The sequence below is a fragment of the Carcharhinus amblyrhynchos genome, chromosome 13 (genome assembly GCF_965287045.1).
Source record: "Carcharhinus amblyrhynchos chromosome 13, sCarAmb.v2.hapA, whole genome shotgun sequence".
Classification (NCBI taxonomy): Eukaryota; Metazoa; Chordata; class Chondrichthyes; order Carcharhiniformes; family Carcharhinidae; genus Carcharhinus; species Carcharhinus amblyrhynchos.
The window spans coordinates 164,662-186,628 of NC_137336.1; the positions used below are offsets into that span (position 1 = coordinate 164,662).

The 21,967-nt window shown below is 45.3% G+C and overlaps 1 protein-coding gene across 2 annotated transcripts in view; it reads right to left on the reverse strand.

The window, feature by feature from the left end:
- The window catches only part of arap3 (ArfGAP with RhoGAP domain, ankyrin repeat and PH domain 3), a 382,033-nt gene that overhangs the window by 52,831 nt on the left and 307,235 nt on the right, over window positions 1-21,967 (reverse strand). For both annotated transcript variants that reach the window (XM_080201223.1, XM_080201222.1), the window contains exons 25-26: window positions 19,693-19,829; window positions 1,339-1,424 (exon numbers count right to left, since the gene is read on the reverse strand). In XM_080201223.1, coding sequence (XP_080057349.1) covers window positions 1,339-1,424; window positions 19,693-19,829 — 223 coding nt within the window. The remainder of the gene's footprint in view (window positions 1-1,338; window positions 1,425-19,692; window positions 19,830-21,967) is intronic.

Below are 21,967 nucleotides of genomic sequence, written 5' to 3' on the forward strand. Positions count from 1 at the left end.
CTATCCCCACACCCCCACTTCTTGCCTTCAGACAACCACACAACCTCAAACAGACCATTGTTCGCAGCAAACTACCCAGCCTTCAGGAGAACAGTAACCACAATACCACACAACGTTGCCACAGCAACCTCTGCAAGACATGCCAGATCATCGACATGGATACCATCATCACACGTGAGAATACCATCCACCAGGTACATGGTAAATACTCTTGCAACTCGGCCAACATTGTCTACCCGATACGTTGCAAGAAAGGATGTCCCGAAGCATGGTACATCGGGGAGACCATGCAGATGCTACGACAACGATGACTGAACATTGCTCGACAGTCACCAGGCAAGACTGTTCCCTTCCTGTTGGCGAACACTTCAGTGGTCACGGGCATTCAGCCTCTGACCTTCGGGTAAGCATTCTCCAAGGCGGCCTTCACGATGCATGACAGCACAGAGTCGCTGAGCAGAGACTGATAGCCAAGTTCCGCACACGTGAGGACGGTCTCAACCGGGATCTTAGGTTCATGTCGCACTATCTGTAACCTCCGTGACTTGCCTGGGTTTGCAAAACCTCACTGTACTGTCTGAAGACAATACACGCCTCTTTAACCTGTGATCAGTGCTCCTTCCACACACATTGTCAGCCACTTTAGGACTTGAACAGCAGGTTAGGTGTAAAGATTCGCATTCTAATCAGTAATCTGTAAACTGTCTGTGCTTTAGATGCTCTGTCTGAGGCCAGAACTCTCCATTCACCTGACGAAGAGGGAGTACCCTCGAAAGCTAGTGAGTTTACTATCAAATAAATCGGTTGGACTAAATCCTGGTGTTGTCAGACTTTTTACTGTGTTTACCCCGGTCCAACGTCGGCATATCCACATCTTGTTCAACTTCAACAATATGTTCCAACTCCTGTAATGCTAAGAGTGTCTTCTTTACCATTCTGTCCACCTGTGACTCCACTTTCAAGGAGCTATGAACCTGTCGCCTCGATCTCCCCAGCACTCAACCATTAACTGAATAACTCCTGTGCCGGTTCAATCTACCAAAATGCATCACCTCCCATTTATCTAAATTAAACTCCATCTGCCATTCGTCAGCCCCTGGCCAGCATCAGCACTCATTGCTGAGATACATCCTCTCAGAATGCACCAAGGGTCAAACACTTAGCCTATTGTCATGGCTTCATGATGCACTGAGGTTGTCACATTTTTACATCTTTGTTACTGAACTGACAAATGTAATTTAATTTTTAATTTTCATTCCTTATTTTCTCAACATAGGAAAGCTGATCAAATGGCATCCGATCAATGACTCCATGAATGTATGTTAATGATGGACTTACTGCGCTGTTGGTGCTTTCAGTTTCTTCTTAATGCCCAGATAAACCTTCAGTGAGAAGACAGACCACTCTTGTTCAGGCTTGGAGCTCTGTAAAATAGATACCATGTGACAATCACACTCCTTTTCTATTCTGTACTTGTTAACCAACGTCAAATCAAAGTTAGAGTGCGTGGGAGTAAGGGGGGGTGGAGGGGGGGAAGTTTGTTGAGATGGATAGAAAACTGGTCGGCAGATAGAAAACAAAGAGTAGGGATAAATAGGTCATTTTCCAAATGGCAGGCAGAGGCTAGTGGGATACCTCAGGGATCAGTGCTGGGACCCCAGTTATTCACAACATCTAGTAATGATTTAGATTAGGGAACTAAATATAATATCTCCAGATCTGCAGATGACACAAAGTTGAGTGGGGGAGTCAGCTATGAGGAGGATACAGACATGCTTTGGTACGATTTGGACAAGCTGACTGAGTGGAAAAATGCATTGTTGGTTCAGTATCATGGAGATAAATGTGAGATTATCCACTTTGGTAGCAAGGACAGGAAGACAGATTATTATCTGAATGGTTGTAAATTGAGAGAGGTGAAATGTGCAATGAGGCCTGGGTAACCTCATGGTTTCTAAGGGTAAGCATGCCGGTGCAGCAGGTGGTAAATGGTATATTGGACTTCTTCGAGGATTCGAGCATAGGAACATGGATATTTTTCTGCAATTATATAGAGCCATAGTGAGAGAGTATTGTGTGCAAGTTTTGGTGTCCTTATCTGGGGAAGGATGTTCTTGCTCCAGAGGGAGTAAAGAGAAGGTTTACCAGATTGCTTCCAGGAATGGCAGGTCTGACACGAGCATAGAGCATAGGTTTATAGCATGGAAACAGCCCTTTGGCCCAACATGCCCATGCCTCTCTTTTTTTCTTAAAACCCCTAGGCTAATCCCAATTGTCCACATTTGGCCTATATCCCTCGATATCCATTGTACCTATGTAACTATCTAAATGCTTTTTAAAAGACAAAATTGTATCTGCGTCTACTACTATCTCTAGCAGCTTATTTCAGACACTCACCACTCTGTGTGAAAAAATTGCCCGTCTGGACACTTTTGTATCTCTCCCCTCTCACCTTAAACCTGTGCCCTCTAGTTTTAGACTCCCCTACCTTTGGGAAAAGATATTGACTATACAGCTGATCTGTGCCCTCATTATTTTATAGACTTCTATACGGTCGTCCCTCAGCCTCCTACGCTCCAGAGAAAATAATCCCAGTCTATCCAGCCTCTCCTTATAACTCGATCCATCAAGTCCTGGTAGCATCTTAGTAAATCTTTTCTGCACTCTTTCTAGTTTAATAATATCCTTTCTATGATAGGGTGACCATAATTGTACAGTGTTCCAAACATGGCCTTACCAATATCTTGTACAACTTCAACAAGACATTCCAACTCCTGTATTCAATGTTCTGAGCGATGAAACCAAGCATGCTGAATGCCTTCTTCACCACTCTGTCCACCTGTGACTCCACTTTCAAGGAGCTATGAATATGCACCCCTAGATCTCTTTGTTCTGTAACTCTGCCCAACACCCTACCATTAACTGAGTAAGTGAGTAACCTGGTTCAATCTACCAAAATGCATCACCTCACATTTATCTAAATTAAATTACTCCGGCCTGAGTACTACTGGGGGGGACAGCTCATCTGAGGGAGGAAGCGGTGGCCAGGTCTCTGGAGCTGAGCCAGTGAGCCAAAAAATCAAAAAGGGAAGCAGAAAGGTAGTGTTAATAGGGGACTCCACAGTGAGGGGCGCGGACAGGCGTTTTTGTGGACGTAGAAGGGAGTCGCGGATGGTGGTTTGTCTCCCTGGGGCTGGGATTCGGGATGTCTCTGGGCGGGTCCCAGACATCCTGAAAGGGGAGGGTGAGGAACCAGAGGTTGTAGTACATATAGGTACTAATGACGTAGGTAAGAAGAGGGAGGCAGTCGTGAAAAGGGACTATAGGGAACTGGGTAGGCAGCTGAGGAAGAGAAAAGCGAAGGTAGTAATCTCAGGATTGCTGCCTGTGCCACGGGAGAATGAGGGAAGAAATGAAATGAGGTGGAGGGTGAATGCGTGGCTGAGGGACTGGTGTAGAGGGCAGGGATTTCGGTTCCTAGATCACTGGGACCTCTTTAGGGGTAGGTGGGACCTGTATAGTAAGGACGGGTGGCACTTAAATACCAGGGGGACTAATATCTTGGCGGGAAGACTGGCTAAGGTTACCGGGGGGACTTTAAACTAGAAAGGATGGGGGAAGGGAACTGTGATGGGGAGGAGGTTCGCTCCCAGGTAGGGGAGGACCGCAGGCAGTATGGGAGGGAGGTTAGACAGGCGGTGGAGATGGGAAATGCCCAGACTGAGGGGCTGAAGTGTATATATTTTAATGCAAGGAGTGTAGTGAATAAGGTAGATGAGCTTAGGGCGTGGATTGCTGTTTGGGATTGTGATGTGGTGGCCATTACGGAGACTTGGATGTCTCAGGGACAGGACTGGGTACTTCAGGTGCCAGGCTTCAGGTGCTTCAGGAAGGACAGGGAGGGTGGCAGAAGGGGTGGTGGAGTGGCATTGTTGATCAGGGACAGTGTCATGGCTGCAGAGAAAGAGGATGTTGTGGAGGGACTATCTACAGAATCTCTGTGGGTGGAAGTTACAAACAGCAAAGGGTCGAAAACTTTGCTGGGTGTATTCTATAGGCCACCCAATAGTGACAGGGAAGTTGAAGTGCAAATAGGGAAACAGATTCTGAAGAGATGTTTTAACAACAGAGTTGTCGTGATGGGAGACTTCAATTTCCCAAACATCGACTGGAATATCCCTAGGTTAAGGGGTTTGGATGGGAAGGAGTTTGTTAGGTGTGTTCAGGAAGGTTTCCTGACACAGTATGTGGATAAGCCTACGAGGGGAGAGGCTGTACTTGACCTGGTACTGGCGAATGAACCAGGGCAGGTGATGGATCTTTCGGTAGGAGAGCATCTTGGAAATGGTGACCATAATTCTATCTCCTTCACAATTGCATTGGAACGAGATAGGATCAGGCAGGCTAGGAAGGTGTTTGTCTGGAGTAAGGGGAGATACGAAGAAGTCAGGAAGTTACTTGGACAAATAAACTGGAAGGAGGCGTTCTTAGGGAAAAGTACCGAAGGAAGGTGGCAGATATTCAAGGAATGTGTGTCTGGAGCTCTGAATGACAACATTCCGATGAGACAAGGGGGTTTTGGTAGGTCGCGGGAACCGTGGTGCACAAAGGCTGTGTTGAACCTAGTCAGGAGGAAAAGGAAGGTGTACAAGAGGTTCAGGGAATTAGGAGAGGTTAAAGATCTTGAGGAGTATAAGGACTGTAGGAAGGAACTTAAAAGGGAAATTAGGAGAGCCAGAAGGGGTCATGAGAAGACCTTGGCGGGTAAGATTAAGGAGAATCCCAAGGCCTTCTATAAATATGTGAAAGGTAAAAGGATAAGAAGAGAAGGGATAGGACCTATAAAAGGTGAGGGGGGAAAGGTTTGTGTGGAACCAGAAGAAATGGCAGAGGTGCTTAACGAGTACTTCGCCTCAGTATTCACAGTGGAAGCTGATCTGGGAGATTTTGTTATGGATTTGCAGCAGATGGAAAAGATTGAGTATGTGAATATTAAGGAGGAGGATGTGTTGGAACTTTTGAATTCTATCAAGGTAGATAAGTCACCTGGACCAGATGGGATGTACCCCAGGATACTGTGGGAGGCGAGGGAAGAGATTGCAGAGCCCCTGGCGATGATCTTTGCATCGTCAATGGAGACGGGAGAGGTTCTGGAGGATTGGAGGATTGCGGATGTAGTTCCTATTTTCAAGAAAGGGAACAGAGATAGCCCGGGAAATTACCGACCGGTGAGTCTGACCTCAGTGGTTGGTAAGCTGATGGAGAGGCTTCTGAGGGACAAGATTTACGAACATTTGGAGAGGTTTGACATGATCAGGAATAGTCAGCATGGATTTGTCAAGGGCAGGTCGTGCCTTACAAGCCTAGTTGAGTTCTTCGATAATGTGACTGAACACATTGACGAAGGAAGTGCAGTGGACGTAGTGTACATGGACTTCAGCAAGGCATTTGATAAGGTCCCCCATGCAAGACTTCTTGAGAAGGTGAGAGGGCATGGGATCCAAGGGCCTTTGGCCTTGTGGATTCAGAACTGGCTTGCCTGCAGAAGGCAGAGAGTGGTTGCGGATGGGGCTTTTTCTGAATGGAGGTCAGTCACCAGCGGAGTGCCTCAAGGATCTGTTCTGGGACCCTCGTTGTTTGTCATTTTCAGAAATGACCTGGATGAGGAAGTGGAGGGATGGGTACGTAAGTTCGCTGATGACACGAAGGTCGGTGGTGTTGTGGATGGTCTGGAAGGATGGCAAAAGTTGCAGCAGGACATAGATAGGATGCAGGACTGGGCGGAGAAGTGGCAGATGGACTTCAATGCGGATAAATGTGTAGTCGTCCATTTTGGCAGAACCAACGGGATGAACGAGTACACTATCAAGGGCAGAAGTCTGAGTAGTGTTGAAGAGCAGAAGGATCTTGGGGTCCGGGTCCACAGGACTCTTAAATCGGCCTCGCAGGTGGAGGATGTGGTCAAGAAGGCGTATGGTGTACTGGCCTTCATTAATCGAGGGATTGAGTTTAGGAGTCGGGAGGTAATGCTGCAACTTTATAAGACCCTTGTCAGACCCCACTTGGAGTACTGTGTGCAGTTCTGGTCGCCTCACTATAGGAAAGATGTAGAAGCTATTGAGAGGGTACAGAGGAGATTTACAAGGATGTTGCCTGGACTGGGAGGCATGCCTTATGAAGTTAGGTTGAGGGAGCTGGGACTCTTTTCCCTGGAGAGACGAAGGTTGAGAGGCGACCTGATAGAAGTTTATAAAATGTTGAGAGGAATAGATAGGGTGGATTCTCAGAGGCTATTTCCCCGGGTTGAAATAGTTGCTACGAGAGGACACAGATTTAAGGTGCAAGGAGGGAAGTTCAGAAGTGATGTTAGGGGTAAGTTTTTCACTCAGAGGGTGGTGAGTGAATGGAATCGGCTGCCGTCAGTGGTGGTGGAGGCGAACTCGCTGGGGTCTTTTAAAAGACTTCTGGATGAGTATATGGGGTTTAATGAGATTGAGGGTTATAGATAGGTCTGTAGGTTGGTAGGTGTTGATGTGATTGGCGCAACTCGTGGGCCGAAGGGCCTGTTTGTGCTGTAGTGTTCTATGTTCTATGTTCTAAACTCCATCTGCCATTCATCAGCCCACTGGCCCAATTGATCAAGATTCCATTGCAATTGGAGATAACTTTCTTCACTGTCCACTATGTCACTAATCTTGATGTCATCTGCAAACTTACTAACCATGCCTCCTATATCAAAGGGGGGGTCTGTAAGATGGGGTAAATCCACCTTTTAATAGGCATTAATACAATGTGGAATATCATTTCCAATCTCCACTCTCAAAGAACACATCTTGGAATCTTTTCCTAAATCTCTCTTTCATATATCCACTAAGGGTCAAGGTTTCAACCTCTCCTCTCAATGTTTTCTTGACCTGGCATACTGCATGCATTCAGGTTTCCATACACAGTCTATTACCCAGCCGGGCTAACAGAACACCACTGAATACAGGCCAATTGTAAGGAATCACCACTGATTACAGGCCTGTTGTAAGAAGTCACCAATCTTTGGATCTCCTTGGATCTTGTAAGCCCACTTTGCTTTTAGTCTGGTTCCTGTAATTTGGTCTCTCTTTGCTCTTCACTGTTAAGTTCATTTGACAGGATCTAATTCCAGTTTCCTCTTCTTCTACTTTGACTGGAAGCTTTCCTTGGAACTTGCTACTACTCCTCTCCCTCTTTTTAGAACCTTTCTATTTTTTAATTTGATATTTGCAGTCTGTAGTCTCTCTTCACGTTTTTTTTCAACAGTTTCTGTATAAAGATACTCACTCTCTCCTCACCTCAGCTCGTTTGTCCACATTTGAATCAAGGCTGTAATGAAACCAGGAGCTGGGAGACCCTGGTAGAACCCAAACTGAGTATCAGGGGGGTTATTGTGAAACCAGTGCCACTTGATTACACCATTGATGACCCCTTCCATCACTTAAGACTGTAAGATATAGGAGCCTATCAAGTCTGCTCTGCCATTCAATCATGATTGATGTAATTCCATTTCCTGTCTTCTTCCCGTAACCCTTGATCCCCTTATTGATCAAGAACCTATCTATCTCTGTTTTAAAGACACTCAATGACCTGGCCTTCACTGCCTTTTGTGCAAAGAGCTGCACAGATTCATCACTTCTGGCTGAAGAAATTCCTCCTCATCTCTGTTTTAAAAGATTGTCCCTTTAGCCTGAGGTTGTGCCCCCGGTTCTAGTTTTTCCTACTAGTGGAAACATCCGCTCCACATCCACTCTATCCAGGTCCCTCAGTATTCTGTAAGTTTCAATTTGATCCCTCTCATCTTTTTAAACTCCAGCGAGTATGGACCCAGACTCAACCGCCTCTCAAATGACAAACCCTTCATTCCTGCGATCATTCTTGTGAACCTCTTTGGATCCCCTCCAAGGCCAGCACATCCTTCCTTAGATATGGGGCTCAAAACTGCTCACAATACTCCAAATGGGATCTGACCAGAGCCTTTTACAGTCTCAGCAGTACATTCCTGCTCTTGTATTCTCGTCCTCTAGAAATGAATGCTAACAATGAATTTGCTTCCTAACTGCCAACCGAACCTGCACATTAATCTTAAGAGAATCCTGAACCAGGACTCCCAAGTCCCTTTGTGCCTCAGATTGCTGAAGCCTTTCCCCATTTAGAAAATTTAGAAAACTCTGCCTCTAGTCTTCCTACCAAAGTGCATAACCTCACGCTTTCCCACATCGTATTCCATTTACCACTTCTTTGCCCCCTCTCCTAGCCTGTTCAAGTCATTCTGCAGTCTCCCTCAGTCCATCTACGTATCTTTGTATCATGCACAAATTTAGCAACCAGTTCCATCTTCCAGATCATTAATGCATATAGTGAAAAGTTGTGGTCCCAACACTGATCCCTGTGGAACAGCACTAGTCACCGGTTGCCATCCTGAAAAGGACTCCCTTATCCCCACTCTCTGCCTTCTGTCTGTCAGCCAATCTTCTATCCTTACCAGTACCTTGCCTCTAACACCACTGGCTCTTAGCTTATTTAGCAGCCCCCTGTAAGAGACCTTGTCAAAGGCTTTCTGGAAATCCAAATAAATCATGTTCACTGGTTCTCCTTTATCTAACTTCTTCATTACTTCCTCAAAAAACTCCAACAGATTTGTCAGACATGACCTCCCTTTGACAAAGCCGTGCTGACTCAGCCCTATTTTACCGTGTATTTCCAAGTACTCTGCAATTTCATTCTTAACAACGGATGCCAAGATCTTACCCATGACCAAGGTCAGGTTAACTGGCCTATAATTTTCAACTTCTGCCCTCCTCCTCTCTTAAACATGGATGTTACAATAGCCTTTATCCAGTCCTCTAGAACCTTCCCTGACTCCAGTGATTCTGGAATGATCACCAGCAATGCCTCCACAATTTCCTCAGCTATCTCCTTCAGAACCCTGGGGTGTTGTTATCCGTTCGGTCTGGTGATTTATCAGTTTCCCTAGTAACTTCTTTATTGATGATAGAGAGTAGACTGATGAGGTATTAATTGCTTGGGTTGGTTTGTCCTGTTTCTTATCTACAGGGCAAATGGAGGGTCATTTTTCACATTGCCAGGTAGATGCCAGCATTGAACAGCTTGGGTCGGGGTGTGGCAAGTTCTGGAGACAAGTCTTCAATATTGGTGGAATATTCTCAGGACTCACAGCCTTTGCAGTACCCAGTGCCTTCAGCTGTTTCTTAACATAGAACAGAAAACTTAGAACAGTGCGGCACAGAAACAGGCCCTTCGGCCCAAGATGTTATGCTGAACATGATGCCAAATTAAACTAATTCCTTCTGCCTGTCCTCGCTCCATAATTCCTCTATTTCTTGCATATTCATGAGCTTATCAAAAAGCCCTTAAACGCTCCTATCGTACCTGCCTCCACCACCACCCCTGGAAGCACATTCCAGACACCTACCACTCTCTGTGTAAAATGAACTTGCCTCTCGCATCACCTTTGAACTTCCCCCCTCTCATCTTAAACACGTGCCCCTAATATGAGACATTTCAACTCTGGGAAAAAGATTCTGACGGTCAACCTTATCTCTACCTCTCATAATTTTATAGACTTCTATCAGTTGTCTCCTTAGTCTCCGTCACTCCAGAAAAAAAACAGCCCTAGTTTGTCCAGCCTCTGCTCAGAGCTCATACTATCTAATCCAGGCAACATTCTGGTAAACCTCTTCTTTAAAGTTTATTTATTAGTGTCACAGGTTGGCTTACATTCACACTACAATGAAGTTACTGTGAAAATCCTCTAGTTGCCACATTCCAGTGTCTGTTTGGGTAAACTGAGGGAGAATTTAACATGGCCAATGCACCTAACCAACACATCTTTTGGACTGTGAAGGAAACTGGAACACCTGGAGAAAACCCATGCAGACACGGGGAGAATGTGCAAACTCCATACAGCCAGTGAGCCAAGCCAGGAATCAAACCCAGGTCCCTGGCACTGTGAGGTAGCATTGCTAACCCACTGTGCTACTGTGCTGCCCTGGGTCCCTGACACTGTGAGATAGCAGTGCTACAACTGTGCCACTGTGCTCCAACATTCTGCATCCTCTCCAAAGCTTCCACATCCTTCCTGTAATGTGGTGACCAGAATTGAACACAATATTCTAAGTGTGGCCTAACTAAAGTTTTATAAAGCTGCAACATGACATCCAGATTCTTGTACTCAACCCAACCAACAAAGGCAAGCATGCCAAGATGCCTTCTTCACCACCCTGTACATTTGTGTGGCCACTTTCAGGGAGCTATGGACTTGAATCCAAAGATCTCTCTGTACGTCAATGCTGTTCAGGGTCCTGCCATTAACTGTGTACTTACCGTTAACATTTGCTCTCCCAAAGTGCAGCACCTCCCACTAGCCTGCATTAAACTCCATCTGCCATTTCTCTGCCCATATCTGCAGCTGATCTCTATCCTGCTGTATCCTTTGACAACCTTCCACACTATCCACAATTCCATCTATCTTTATGTTGTCTGTAAACTTGGTAACCCATCCACCGACATTTTCATCTAAGCCATCTTTATGTGGCACAGAAAGTAGAGGTCCCAGTGCAGAACACCACTATGATGGACCTACAGCCAGAAAAAAAACTTTCCACCAATACTCTCTGACACCTATGGGTGTGCCAATTCTGAATCCAAGTGGCCAAGTCTCCATGGATCCCATGCATCTTAATCTTCTGGATCAGCCTACCATGGGGCCGCGTTGAAATCCTTACTAAAATCTATGTAGACAACATCAACTGCTCTATCCTCATCGATCACCTTTGTTAGCCCCTCAAAAAAAATCAGTCAAGTTAGTAAGATACAATCTGCCCCGCACAAAGCCACACTGACTTTCCCTAATTATGATGTGGAGATGCTGGCGCTGGACTGGGGTAAACACAGTAAGAAGTCTCACAACACCAGGTTAAAGTCCAACAGGTTTATTCGTCAATAATTTGTCAAATTTTCCAAACAAACCCGTTGGACTTTAACCTGGTGTTGTGAGGCTTCTTATTGTGTTTTCCCTAATTAGGCCATGCTTTTCCAAATGCACATAAATCCTTTCCCTAAGAATACTCTCCAATTGCTTTCCAACTACCAATGAGACTCGCCGGTCTATAATTTCCTGAATTATCCATTTTTCTTTTCTCAAACAGAGGAATGACATTAGCTTCTAGCCAGTTCTCCAGGACCTCTCCAGTGGCTAGCGAGAACACAAAGATCTTTGTCAGGGCCGAAGCAATCTCCTCTCTTGCCTCTGTCTCAATAACCTGGGGCAGATCCCATCGGGCCCTGGGGACTTATCCACCTTCATGCTCTTCAAGAGACTCAACACCACTTTTTTCTGGATCTCAAAATTCCCAGCATATTAGAATGCTTCACACTAATCTCACTATCTTCCATGTCCTTCTCCTTGGTGAATATCAAAATGCTCATTTAGGATCTCACCCACATTCGCTGCTTCCAAGCACAAGTTACCTTCTTTATCCTTGAGTGGCCCTACCGTTTTCCTAGTTATCCTCTTCTTTTTGATGTATGTATAAATCGCCTTGGGATTCTCTTTAACCCAACATTCCAAGGTCACTTCACAGTCTCTCCTTGTTCTCCTAATTCCCTCCTTGAATTCTTTCCTGCTTTCTTTATCATGTGGAATGAATTGAATTAGCTGAAGACTGACACCTTTAACGTTGGGTACCACCAAAGGAGACTGAGGTGGATCATCTTTCAGCATTTCTGGATAAAGATTGTCGTAAGTAGCTTATCTTTTGCACTGATGTGCTGCATCCCTGCATCATTGAGGATGGGATAGTTGTGGAGCCTTCTCCTCCAATGAGTTAATTGTCCATCACCATTCACTACTTCTAGGTTTCATTATTTCAAATGAATTCAAACTGCCTTTGCTGTCTCTTTGGGCCCTGGTTATTGGCAGCAACCCAGATTTTTATGGCCTGTGATCGTTTTAAATAAGTAAAAAACCTCATTAAACTGCAGTCACCTTTCAAAGTGAAATTAAACCAAAGCTCTTTCCCTTTCTTCTCATAAATACAGAAATACAAATTAAACTTAAAGCTATAGCTAATGCCCATTACAGACAAAACAAATAAAAATCATTTAAAATGGTATCTATCTCCTATCAATTACTCTAAATACTACTTCCTTTTCTTTTTAAAAACTTAAGCAAACTAGTCTGAGCAGCATGGTGACATAGTGGTTAGCACTGCTGCTTCACAGCACCAGGGACCAGGGTTCGATTCCTAGCTTGGGTGACTGTCTGTGTGAAGTTGATATGTTTTCCCCGTGTCTGTGTGGGTTTCCTCTGGGTGTTCCGGTTTCCTCCCACAGTGCAGAGATTTGCAGATGAGGTGGATTGGCCACGCTAAGTTGTCCCTTAGTGTCAAGGGGATTAGCTAGGGTAAATGCATGGAGTTATGGAGATCGGGCCTGGGTGGGATTGTGGTCGGTGCAGACTCAATGGGCCGAATGCTTCTGCACTGCGTGATTCTGTTTTTTGTAGCGACAGTACTTAAACAGTTAAGGTCTCACTAAATTGGCAAGCATATCGTTTGAAAAAACACCAGTTGCAGTCAAGCGAGGAACAGTGAAATCATTTGATCATAACTCGATAGAAATGATTTGGATCTCAGGAACATTGAGTCAAATTTCAAAATTTGTCGTTGATGCCAAACTTCGAGCAGTGACAAAAGTGATGATGATACAAATTGTCTGCAACATGATATATGCATATATAAATAAAAAATATATATTTCTTATATATATGTTAGATATTATATATATTAAATATATAATTGTTTTACTCACTTGCTGAATGAACAAACAAGTGACAGATAGTATTTCACATAGAGAAGTGTCAGGATGCATTTTGGTGGAAGAGATAAAGAAAATATAGATTTAATGGCACAATAATAGAGTGTGCAAGGCCTTTGGGGATATTTGTATTGATGCTGACGGTGGCAGGACATATTGAGAGGGTGGTTCCAAAAGCATAACGGGGTTTTAGGCTTTATAAATAGAGGCATTATATACAAATGCAGAAAAGTTAACCCAAACTTTTATAAACTTCTTTTATGCCCATAATAGAGCACTAAGTCCAGTTCTGACCACCAGACTTTAGGAAAGAAATGGGGATTGTTGAGAGGGTGGGGAGGAAATTTCCTAGAATGATTCCTGAGATGTCACATGGTAGAGTTGGAAAGATTGAAGAGTTTCTCCTTGTGGCAAAGGAGATAGAGGCAAGATTTGACAGAGGTATACGCAAACATGGATAGAACATAGAACATTACAGCGCAGTACAGGCCCTTTGGCCCTCGATGTGGCCCCGACCAGTGGAACCAATCTAATGACCCTCTAATCTAAACTATTCCAATGTTATCCATATGCCTATCCACTGACCATTTGAACGCCCTTAAAGTTGGCGAGTCCACAACTGCTGCAGGCAGGGCATTCCATGCCCTTACTACCCTCTGAGTAAAGAACCTACCTCTGACATTCATCCTATAATTACCACCCGTTAATTTAAAGCTATGTCCCCTCGTGTTAGCCATCACCATCCGAGGTAAAAGGCTCTCACTGTCCACCCTATCTAACCCTCTGATCATCTTGTATGCCTCAATTAGGTCACCTCTTAACCTTCTTCTCTCTAATGAAAATAACCTCAAGTCCCTCAGCCTTTCCTCATAAGTGACTCTGATATTCAGACTGAATATGGCGAAAGGATTTTACACGATGAAGAATGCTGATTTTCACCAAATCCCCCCACAGTCTAGTTCTCTGACCTCAGGGTGACTATAGCATTGTGAAAATAGTCTGTGTAAATGTGGCAATATTAATAACAACAAATTGTATTTATATCACTCCTTTAACATAATAAAATGGCCAAAATCATTTCATTGGAAATCTGTCAAATAAAATTTGACACCAGCAGTTGAAGGAAATATGACTGGTGACCAAATGTTTGATCAAAGAGGTAGGTTTTAAGGGCTGTCCCTGAGTGAGGACAGAGAGATGGCGAAGCAAGAGAGAGTTAGGGAGGACATTCCAGGGCTTAAGGTAGAGGAAACTCAAGATATAGCCACCACTCATGGAGTGGTTAAAACTGGGAGAAGCCAGACTTAGAGGAGGGGAGAGATATCAGAGATAGTTTGATTTGATTTCTTATTGTCACATGTATTGGTATACAGTGAAAGAAGTTTCTTGCGCACTATACGGATAAAGCAAACCATTCATGGGGAAGGAAAGGAGAGAGTGCAGAATGTCGTGATACAGTTGTAGCTTGGGCGCTGAGAAAGATAAACTTAATGCCAGGTAGGTCCATTCAAAAGTCTGACAGCAGCAGGACAGAAGCTGTTCTTGAATCGGTTGGTATATGTCTTCAGAAATTGTAACTTTTTCCGAACAGAAGTAGGTGGAAGAGAATATGTCCAGGGTAATTAATTATGTTGGTTGATTTTCCAAGACAGCAGGAAGTGTAGGAAGTGTCAATGGGTGGGAGGCTGGGTTGAGTGATGAACTGGGCTTCATTCATTACCCTTGTAGTTTCTTGTGGTCTTGGGTTGAGCAGAAGCCATATGAAGCTGTGATGCAACCAGAAAGAATATTTTCTATGGTGTAAGTTGGCAAGAGTCGTAGCCAAATTTCCTTCATTTTCTCAAAAAGTAGAGACATTGGTGGGCTTTCTTCACTGTAATTTCGGCATGGGGGGATCAGGACAGGTTGGTAACCTGGACATCAAAAAACTTGAAGCTCTCTTTTATGACTGTTAATTGGAAGTGGGAAGTGTGGGTATACTTGTGCACCAGTCACTGAAGGTAAGCATGCAGGTGCAACAAGCGGTAAAGAAGGCAAATGGCATGTTGGCCTTCATTGTGAGAGGTTTCGAGCACAGGAGCAGGGATGTGGCCACACCTAGAATATTGTGTACAGTTTTGGTCTCCTTTTCTGAGGGCAGATGTTCTTGCTCTCGAGGGAGTGCAGCAAAGGCTAACCGGGCTGATTCCAAGGGTGGCAGGACTGATGTATGAGGAGCGATTGACTTAGGATTGTTTTCGCTGGATATCAGATGATTGAGAGGGTCCTCATAGAGACTTAGAAAATTCTAACAGGTCTAGACAGGGTAGATGTAGGGAGGAGATTTCCAATGGTGGGGGGGTCCAAAACCAGAGGTCACAGTCTGAGGATTCAGGGTGGATCATTTAGGATGGAGGTGAGGAGATACTTCTTCACCCAGAGAGTCCAGAGCCTGTGGAATTCATTACCACAGGAAGTAGTTGATGCCAAAACATTGAATGTATTCAGGCAGCTGGATATAGCACTTGGGGCAAATGGGATCAAAGGTTAAGGGGAGAAAGTAGGATTAGTCTATTGAATTGAATGATCAGCCATGATTGTGATGAATGGAGGAGCAGGCTCGAAGGGTCAAATGGCCTCCTCTTGCTCCTATCTTCTATGTTTCTGTTCCTACTTCATCCCCATTGATGTCGACAGGGGCATGTCCTCCATTATGCTTCATGAAGTCGATGACTATCTCAAAGAACAAAGAAAATTACAGCACAGGAACAGGCCATTCGGCCCTTCAAGCCTGCACCGATCATGTTGCCCGACTGAACTAAAACCCCCGACCCTCTGGAGATCATAGCCCTCTATTCCCATCTTATTGGTTGTCAAATAGGAGGCAGAGAGTGGGGGTCAATGGGTGCTATTCGGATTGGCGGTTGGTGACTAGTGGAGTGCCCCAGGGGTCGGTGCTGGGGCCTCAGCTATTCACCATTTATATAGATGATCTGGAGGAGGGAACCGAGTGTATGGTGTCGAAATTTGCTGATGGCACCAAGATTGGTGGAATGGCAAATTGTGCGGAGGGTGTGGAGAGTCTGCAGAAGGATCTAGATAGGCTGGGCGAATGGGCCAGGAAATGGCAAATGGAATTTAATGTTGGCAAGTGCGAGGTGGTCCACTTTGGTAGGAATAATGGTAGGAAGGACTATTACTTACGTGGCGAAAAACTGCAGCAGGCGATGGTGCAGAGGGTCCTCGGGGTCCTTGTGCACAAGTCGCAAAAACCCAGCTTGCAGGTGCAGCAGGTGGTCAGGAAGGCGAATGGGATGCTGGCCTTCATAGCGATGGGGATTGAATATAAAAGTAGAGAGGTCTTGCTGCAGCTGTATAGGGCATTGGTGAGGCTGCAGCTGGAGTACTGTGTGCAGTTTTGGTCGCCGCACTTACGTAAGGATATTTTGGCCTTGGAGGGAGTGCAGAGAAGGTTTACTAGGCTGATTCTGGAGTTGAGGGAGTTGAGCTATGAGGAGAGGCTGAATAAACTAGGCTTGTTAGAGTTTAGAAGAATGAGGGGAGATCTCATTGAGACGTATAAGATGATGAATGGGATGGATAGGATAGAGGTGGAGAGGCTCTTCCCGCTCAGAAAGGACAGTAGGACTAGAGGGCACAGCCTCAAGATAAAGGGGGGGCGGTTTAGGACGGAGTTGAGGAGGAACTTCTTCACTCAAAGGGTGGTGAATCTCTGGAATTCTCTGCCCGTTGAAGTGGTGGAGGCTGCCTCGCTAAATATTTTTAAGACGCGGGTTGATGGGTTCTTGATAAGAGAGGGGATTAAGGGTTATGGGGAGAGGGCGGGAAAGTGGAACTGAGCCACGACAGATCAGCCATGATCTTATTGAATGGCGGGGCAGGCTCGAAGGGCTGGATGGCCTACTCCTGCTCCTATTTCTTATGTTCTTATTCATGTATTTGTCAAGATGCCCCTTAAGAGTCACTACCGTATCCGCTTCCACCACCTCCCCCGGCAGTGAGTTCCAGGCACCCAACACCCTCAGTGTAAAACGCCTGCCTTGTACATGAAAGTTGTAATGAACCTAGTCAAAATGAAAAGGAAAGCGTACAAAAGGTTCAGAGAGTTAGGTGATGTTAGGGATCTAGAGGAGTACACGGCTTGTAGTAAGGAACTTAAGAAGGAAATTAGGAGAGACAGAAGGGGTCATGAGAAGGCCTTGGCAGGTAAGATTAAGGAAAACCCTAAGGCGTTCTACAAATATGTGAAGAGTAAAAGAATGAGATGTGAAGGAATAGGACCTATAAATTGCGATGGTGGGAAAGTTTGTACAGAACCGGTAGAAATACCAGAGGTGCTTAATGAATACTTTACCTCGGTATTCACAGTGGAAAAAGATCTGGGTGGTTGTAGTGCAGACTTGCACGGTTTTGTCAAAGGCAGGTCATGCCTTCCGAGCCTGGTTGAGTTCTTTGAAAATGTGACTGAACACATTGACGAAGGAAGAGCGGTGGATGTTTTTATATGGACTTCAGCAAGGTGTTCGATAAGGTCCCCCATGAACGACTTCTTGAGAAAGTGAGGGGGCATGGGATCCAAGGGCATGTTGCTTTGTGGATCCAGAACTGGCTTTCCTGCAGAAGGCAGAGAGTGGTTGTGGATGGGTCTTTTTCTGCATGGAGGTCAGTCACCAGTGGAGTGCCCCAGGGATCTGTTCTAGGACCCTTGTTGTTTGTGATTTTTATAAATGACCTGGATGAGGAAGTGGAGGGATGGGTTGGTAAGTTTGCCGACGACACGAAGGTTGGTGGTGTTGTGGATGGTCTGGAAGGATGTCAGAAGTTGCAGCGTGACATAGATAGGATGCAAGACTGGGCGGAGAAGTAGCAGATGGACTTCAACGCAGATAAATGTGTAGTGGTCCATTTTGGCAGGTCAAATGGGATGAAGGAATATAATATCAAGGGTAAGACTCTTAGCAGTGTAGAGGATCAGAAGGACCGAGGAGTCTGTGTCCATAGGACTGTTAAATCGGCCTCGCAGGTAGAGGATGTGGTTAAGGAGGCGTGTGGTGTACTGGCCTTCATCAATCGAGGAATTGAGTTTAGGAGCCAGGAGGTAATGCTGCAGCTTTATAAGACCCTGGTCAGACCCCACTTGGAGTACTGTGCTCGGTTCTGGCCACCTCATCACAGGAGGGATGTGGAAGCTATTGAAAGGGTGTAGAGGAGATTTACAAGGATGTTCGCTGAGTTGGGTGGCATGTTCTGCTGGGAACTGGCATAGACTCAACAGAATGATAAACCTCCTTTTCTGCTGCAAACGACTCTCTGACTGTCTGATGTCCAGACCCTTTATTCACTTGGAGCTCATGTCAACTCTGGAAAATCCTCACACATTGAATCTGATTCTAGACCAGGGGAATTTTCTGATCCCTTTGGTGGAGGGACTCGTAAGAGTCACAGCTTTCCGTTTGCCAAAGGAACATCTGGACGTGTCTTTGCTGTCAGAAAAGTTGAAGAATGATGATGAGAGCAAGACGAGGAATTCTTGATTGTTTTTATGGACCCATCCAAACCATTTGACTCAGTAAATTGTGAATTGTGCTCCAGTGATTTATATGTTCAAGAAACTATCTGACATTGGCCTTTGATAAGATACCACATGGTAGGTTGTTGCATAATGTTAAATCTCACAGGATCCAGGGTGAGGTATCTAAATGGATACAAAATTGGCTTCCTGACAGAAGCCAGAGGGTGGTTGTAGAGAGTTGTTTTTCAAACTGGAGGCCTGTGACCAGCGGTGTGCCTCAGGGATCAGTGCTGGGTCCACTGTTATTTATATTAATGATTTGGATGAGAATATAGGGGGCATGGTTAGTAAGTTTGCCGATGACACCAAGATTGGTGGCATAGTAGACAGTGAACAAAGTTATCTCCAGTTGCAATGGGATCTTGATCAATTGGGCCAGTGAGCTGACGAATGGCAGATGGAATTTACTTTAGACAAATGTGAGGTGATGCATTTTGGTCGATTGAACCAGGGCAGGACTTACTCAGTTAATGGTAGGGCACTGGGGAGAGTTACAGAACAAAGAGATCTAGGGGTACATTTTCATAGCTCCTTGAAAGTGAAGTCATAGGTGGGCAGAGTGGTGAAGAAGGCATTCGGCATGCTTGGTTTCATTGGTCAGAACATTGAATACAGGAGTTGGGGCATCTTGTTGAAGTTGTACAAGACATTGGGAAGGCCACACTTGGAATACTGTGTGCAATTCTGGTCACCCTATTATAGAAAGGATATTCTTAAAATAATAAAAGTGCAGAAAAGATCTACTGGGATGCTACTGGGACTTGATGGATTGAATTATTAGGAGAGGCTGGATAGGCCTGGACTTTTTTCTCTGGAGCGTAGAAGGCTGAGGAGTGATCTTATAGAGATCTATAAAATAATGAGGGTCACAGGCCAGCTGGATAGTCAATATCTTTTCCCAAAGGTAGGGGAGTCTAAAACTAGAGAACATTAGTTTAAGGTGAGACGGAAGAGATACAAAAGTGTCCAGAGGGGCAATTTTTTCATACAGAGGGCATTGAGTGTCTGGAACAAACTGCCAGAGTAGAGGCAGGTACAATTTTGTCTTTTAAAAAGCACTTAGATAATTACATGGGTACGATGGGTATAGAAGGATATGGACCAAATGAGGGCAATTGGGATTAGCTTTGGGGTTTGAAACAAAAGAGTGACATGGACAAGTTGTGCTGCCGGGCCGGTTTCCATGCTGTAAACCTCTATGACTCTATGGCCCATCTCATCTGACCCTCATGTCAGAAACAGAGCTGACAATTTACCTTTTTATCCTTAAAAAGAAGCAGCTTACGATCCCGTAGAACAAAATACCGCTCATGGAATTTGTTTCCAGACAGAAGTTTTGGTGGTTCCTCTCGACACTTCAAGGCGCCACACTTTGAAGATTCCCTTTGATTCGCTGTCAAGTATTTAAAAAAAAACAGGAAGTTAGCTCCTCACAGAACAGCTGGTTTTATGCACTAAAACATAAAGTTAAAGCAGGCAACATTCCTGCGGCAGGGACTGAAAAGTGGCCCTTAAAATTTGCAAATTGACCTTGAACTCTAATAGCTTGGATGGCTAGCACTGTGCTAGCAGCTAGCATAACTAATGCTAGCAGCATTAGCACTGCTGCCTCACAGCGCCAGGGACCCAGATTCAATTCCCAGCTTGGGTCACTGTCTGTGTGGAGTTCGCACGTTCTCTCTGTATCTGTGTAGGTTTCCTGCGGGTGCTCCGGTTTCGTCCCACAGTCTGAAAAATGTGCTGGTTAGGATACATTGGCCATGCTAAATTCTCTCTCAGTGTATCCGAACAGGTACTGGAGTGTGGCGACTGGGGCATTTTCACAGTAACTTCATTGCAGCGTAAATGTAAGCTTACTTGTGACCCTAACTGCAACTTTTACAGATGTGCCATAGAAAGCATTCTTTCTGGTTGTATCACAACTTGGTATGGGCTCCTGCTCTGCTCAAAACCGCAAGAAACTACAAAAAGTCATGAAAATAGCCCAACTCATTCCGCAAACCAGCCTCCCGTCCATTGACTCTGTCTACACTTCTCACTACCTCGGCAAAGCAGCTGGCTCAATTAAGGACCCCACGCACCCCAGACATTCTCTGTTCCACCTCCTTCCTTCGGGAAAAAGATACAAAAGTCTGAGGTCATGTATTAACCGACTCAAGAACAGCTTCTTCCCTGCTGCTTTCAGACTTTTGAATGGATCTACCTCTCACTAAGTTGATCTTTCTCTACATCCTAGGTATGACTGCAACACTACGTTCAATACTACAAGGGCAGCATGGTAGCACAGTGGTTAATACTGCTGCTTCACAGCTCCAGGGACCTGGGTTCGATTCCTGGCTTGGGTCGCTGTCTGTGTGGAGTTTGTACATTCTCCTTGTGTCTGCCTGGGTTTCCTCCGGGTGCTCCAGTTTCCTCCCACAGTCCAAAGATGTGTGGGTTAGGTTGATTGGCCATGTTAAAATTGTCCCTTAGTGTCCTGGGATGTGTAGGTTAGAGGGATAAGTGGGTAAATGTATGGGGATAGGGCCTGGGTGGGATTGTGGTCACTGCAGACTCAGTGGGCCAAGGGGCCTGTTTCTGTACTGTAGGGTTCTATGATTCTGCACTCTCTCCTTCTCTATGGAAAGTGTGCTTTGTCTGTATAGCGCAAAAAAAATGGGCCTGAACCTCCCATTGCGACCCACAATTTTTCTGGTAGATCCGGAAGGGAGAATCACATCGTCTTCATTTTACCGGGATTTGCACACGCTCCAGGAATGCAGGTACATCTCCCAGAGTCAGAGAACAGTTGACGTCCAGACCACACTGGGAAGTGATAGGAAGAGAGGTAAGTCATTTGAATCTTTTTAAAATGTATTTTAGATATGTTTAGCATGTCATTATCGGGAACTTTCAGGTCCCAGGAGTACTTCATTCTGGCAGGGTTTAGAGTAGCTCCCCACATTCAGGGAACTTGTGGGAGACCCAGCCAGAATGAAGGGGAGGGGCGATTGGAGCCCCCAGGGGGTCAGACAGTGGGGTGGGATAGTGCCCCCTGAACATGGGCACCCTGGCAGTGCTAGCCTGTGTCCCCTGTCACTGCACAAGGGGCAAAATACCCATGCTCAGAGGACAATTTGGCACTGTCCATCGAGCATCGGGCAGTGTCAAGTGGGTGGAGCCTATTTTGGGAAGGGCCTAGGGGTGATTGGTGGGACTGGGGGTCTCTGCCACTCCGCATGTGGTTTGGTCTAGGCTGGAGGGAGGCGGATGACACATCACACCCTTCCAATGCTACTTTCTGCCTTCTATAACCAAGCCCGTTCCATCTAGCCAGCCCACCCCGAATCCCATGTGATTTTAGTTTTTGTACCAGTCTGCCATGTGGGACCTTTTCAAATGCCTTACTAGAGTCCAAATAAACTACATCCACAGCTCTTCCCTCAATTTTCTTTGTCACCTCTTCAAAAACTCAATCATGTTGGTGAGTCATAACTTCCCATATAAAATCATAGTGCCTGTCACTAATTAGTCCGTTTTCCTCCAAATGTG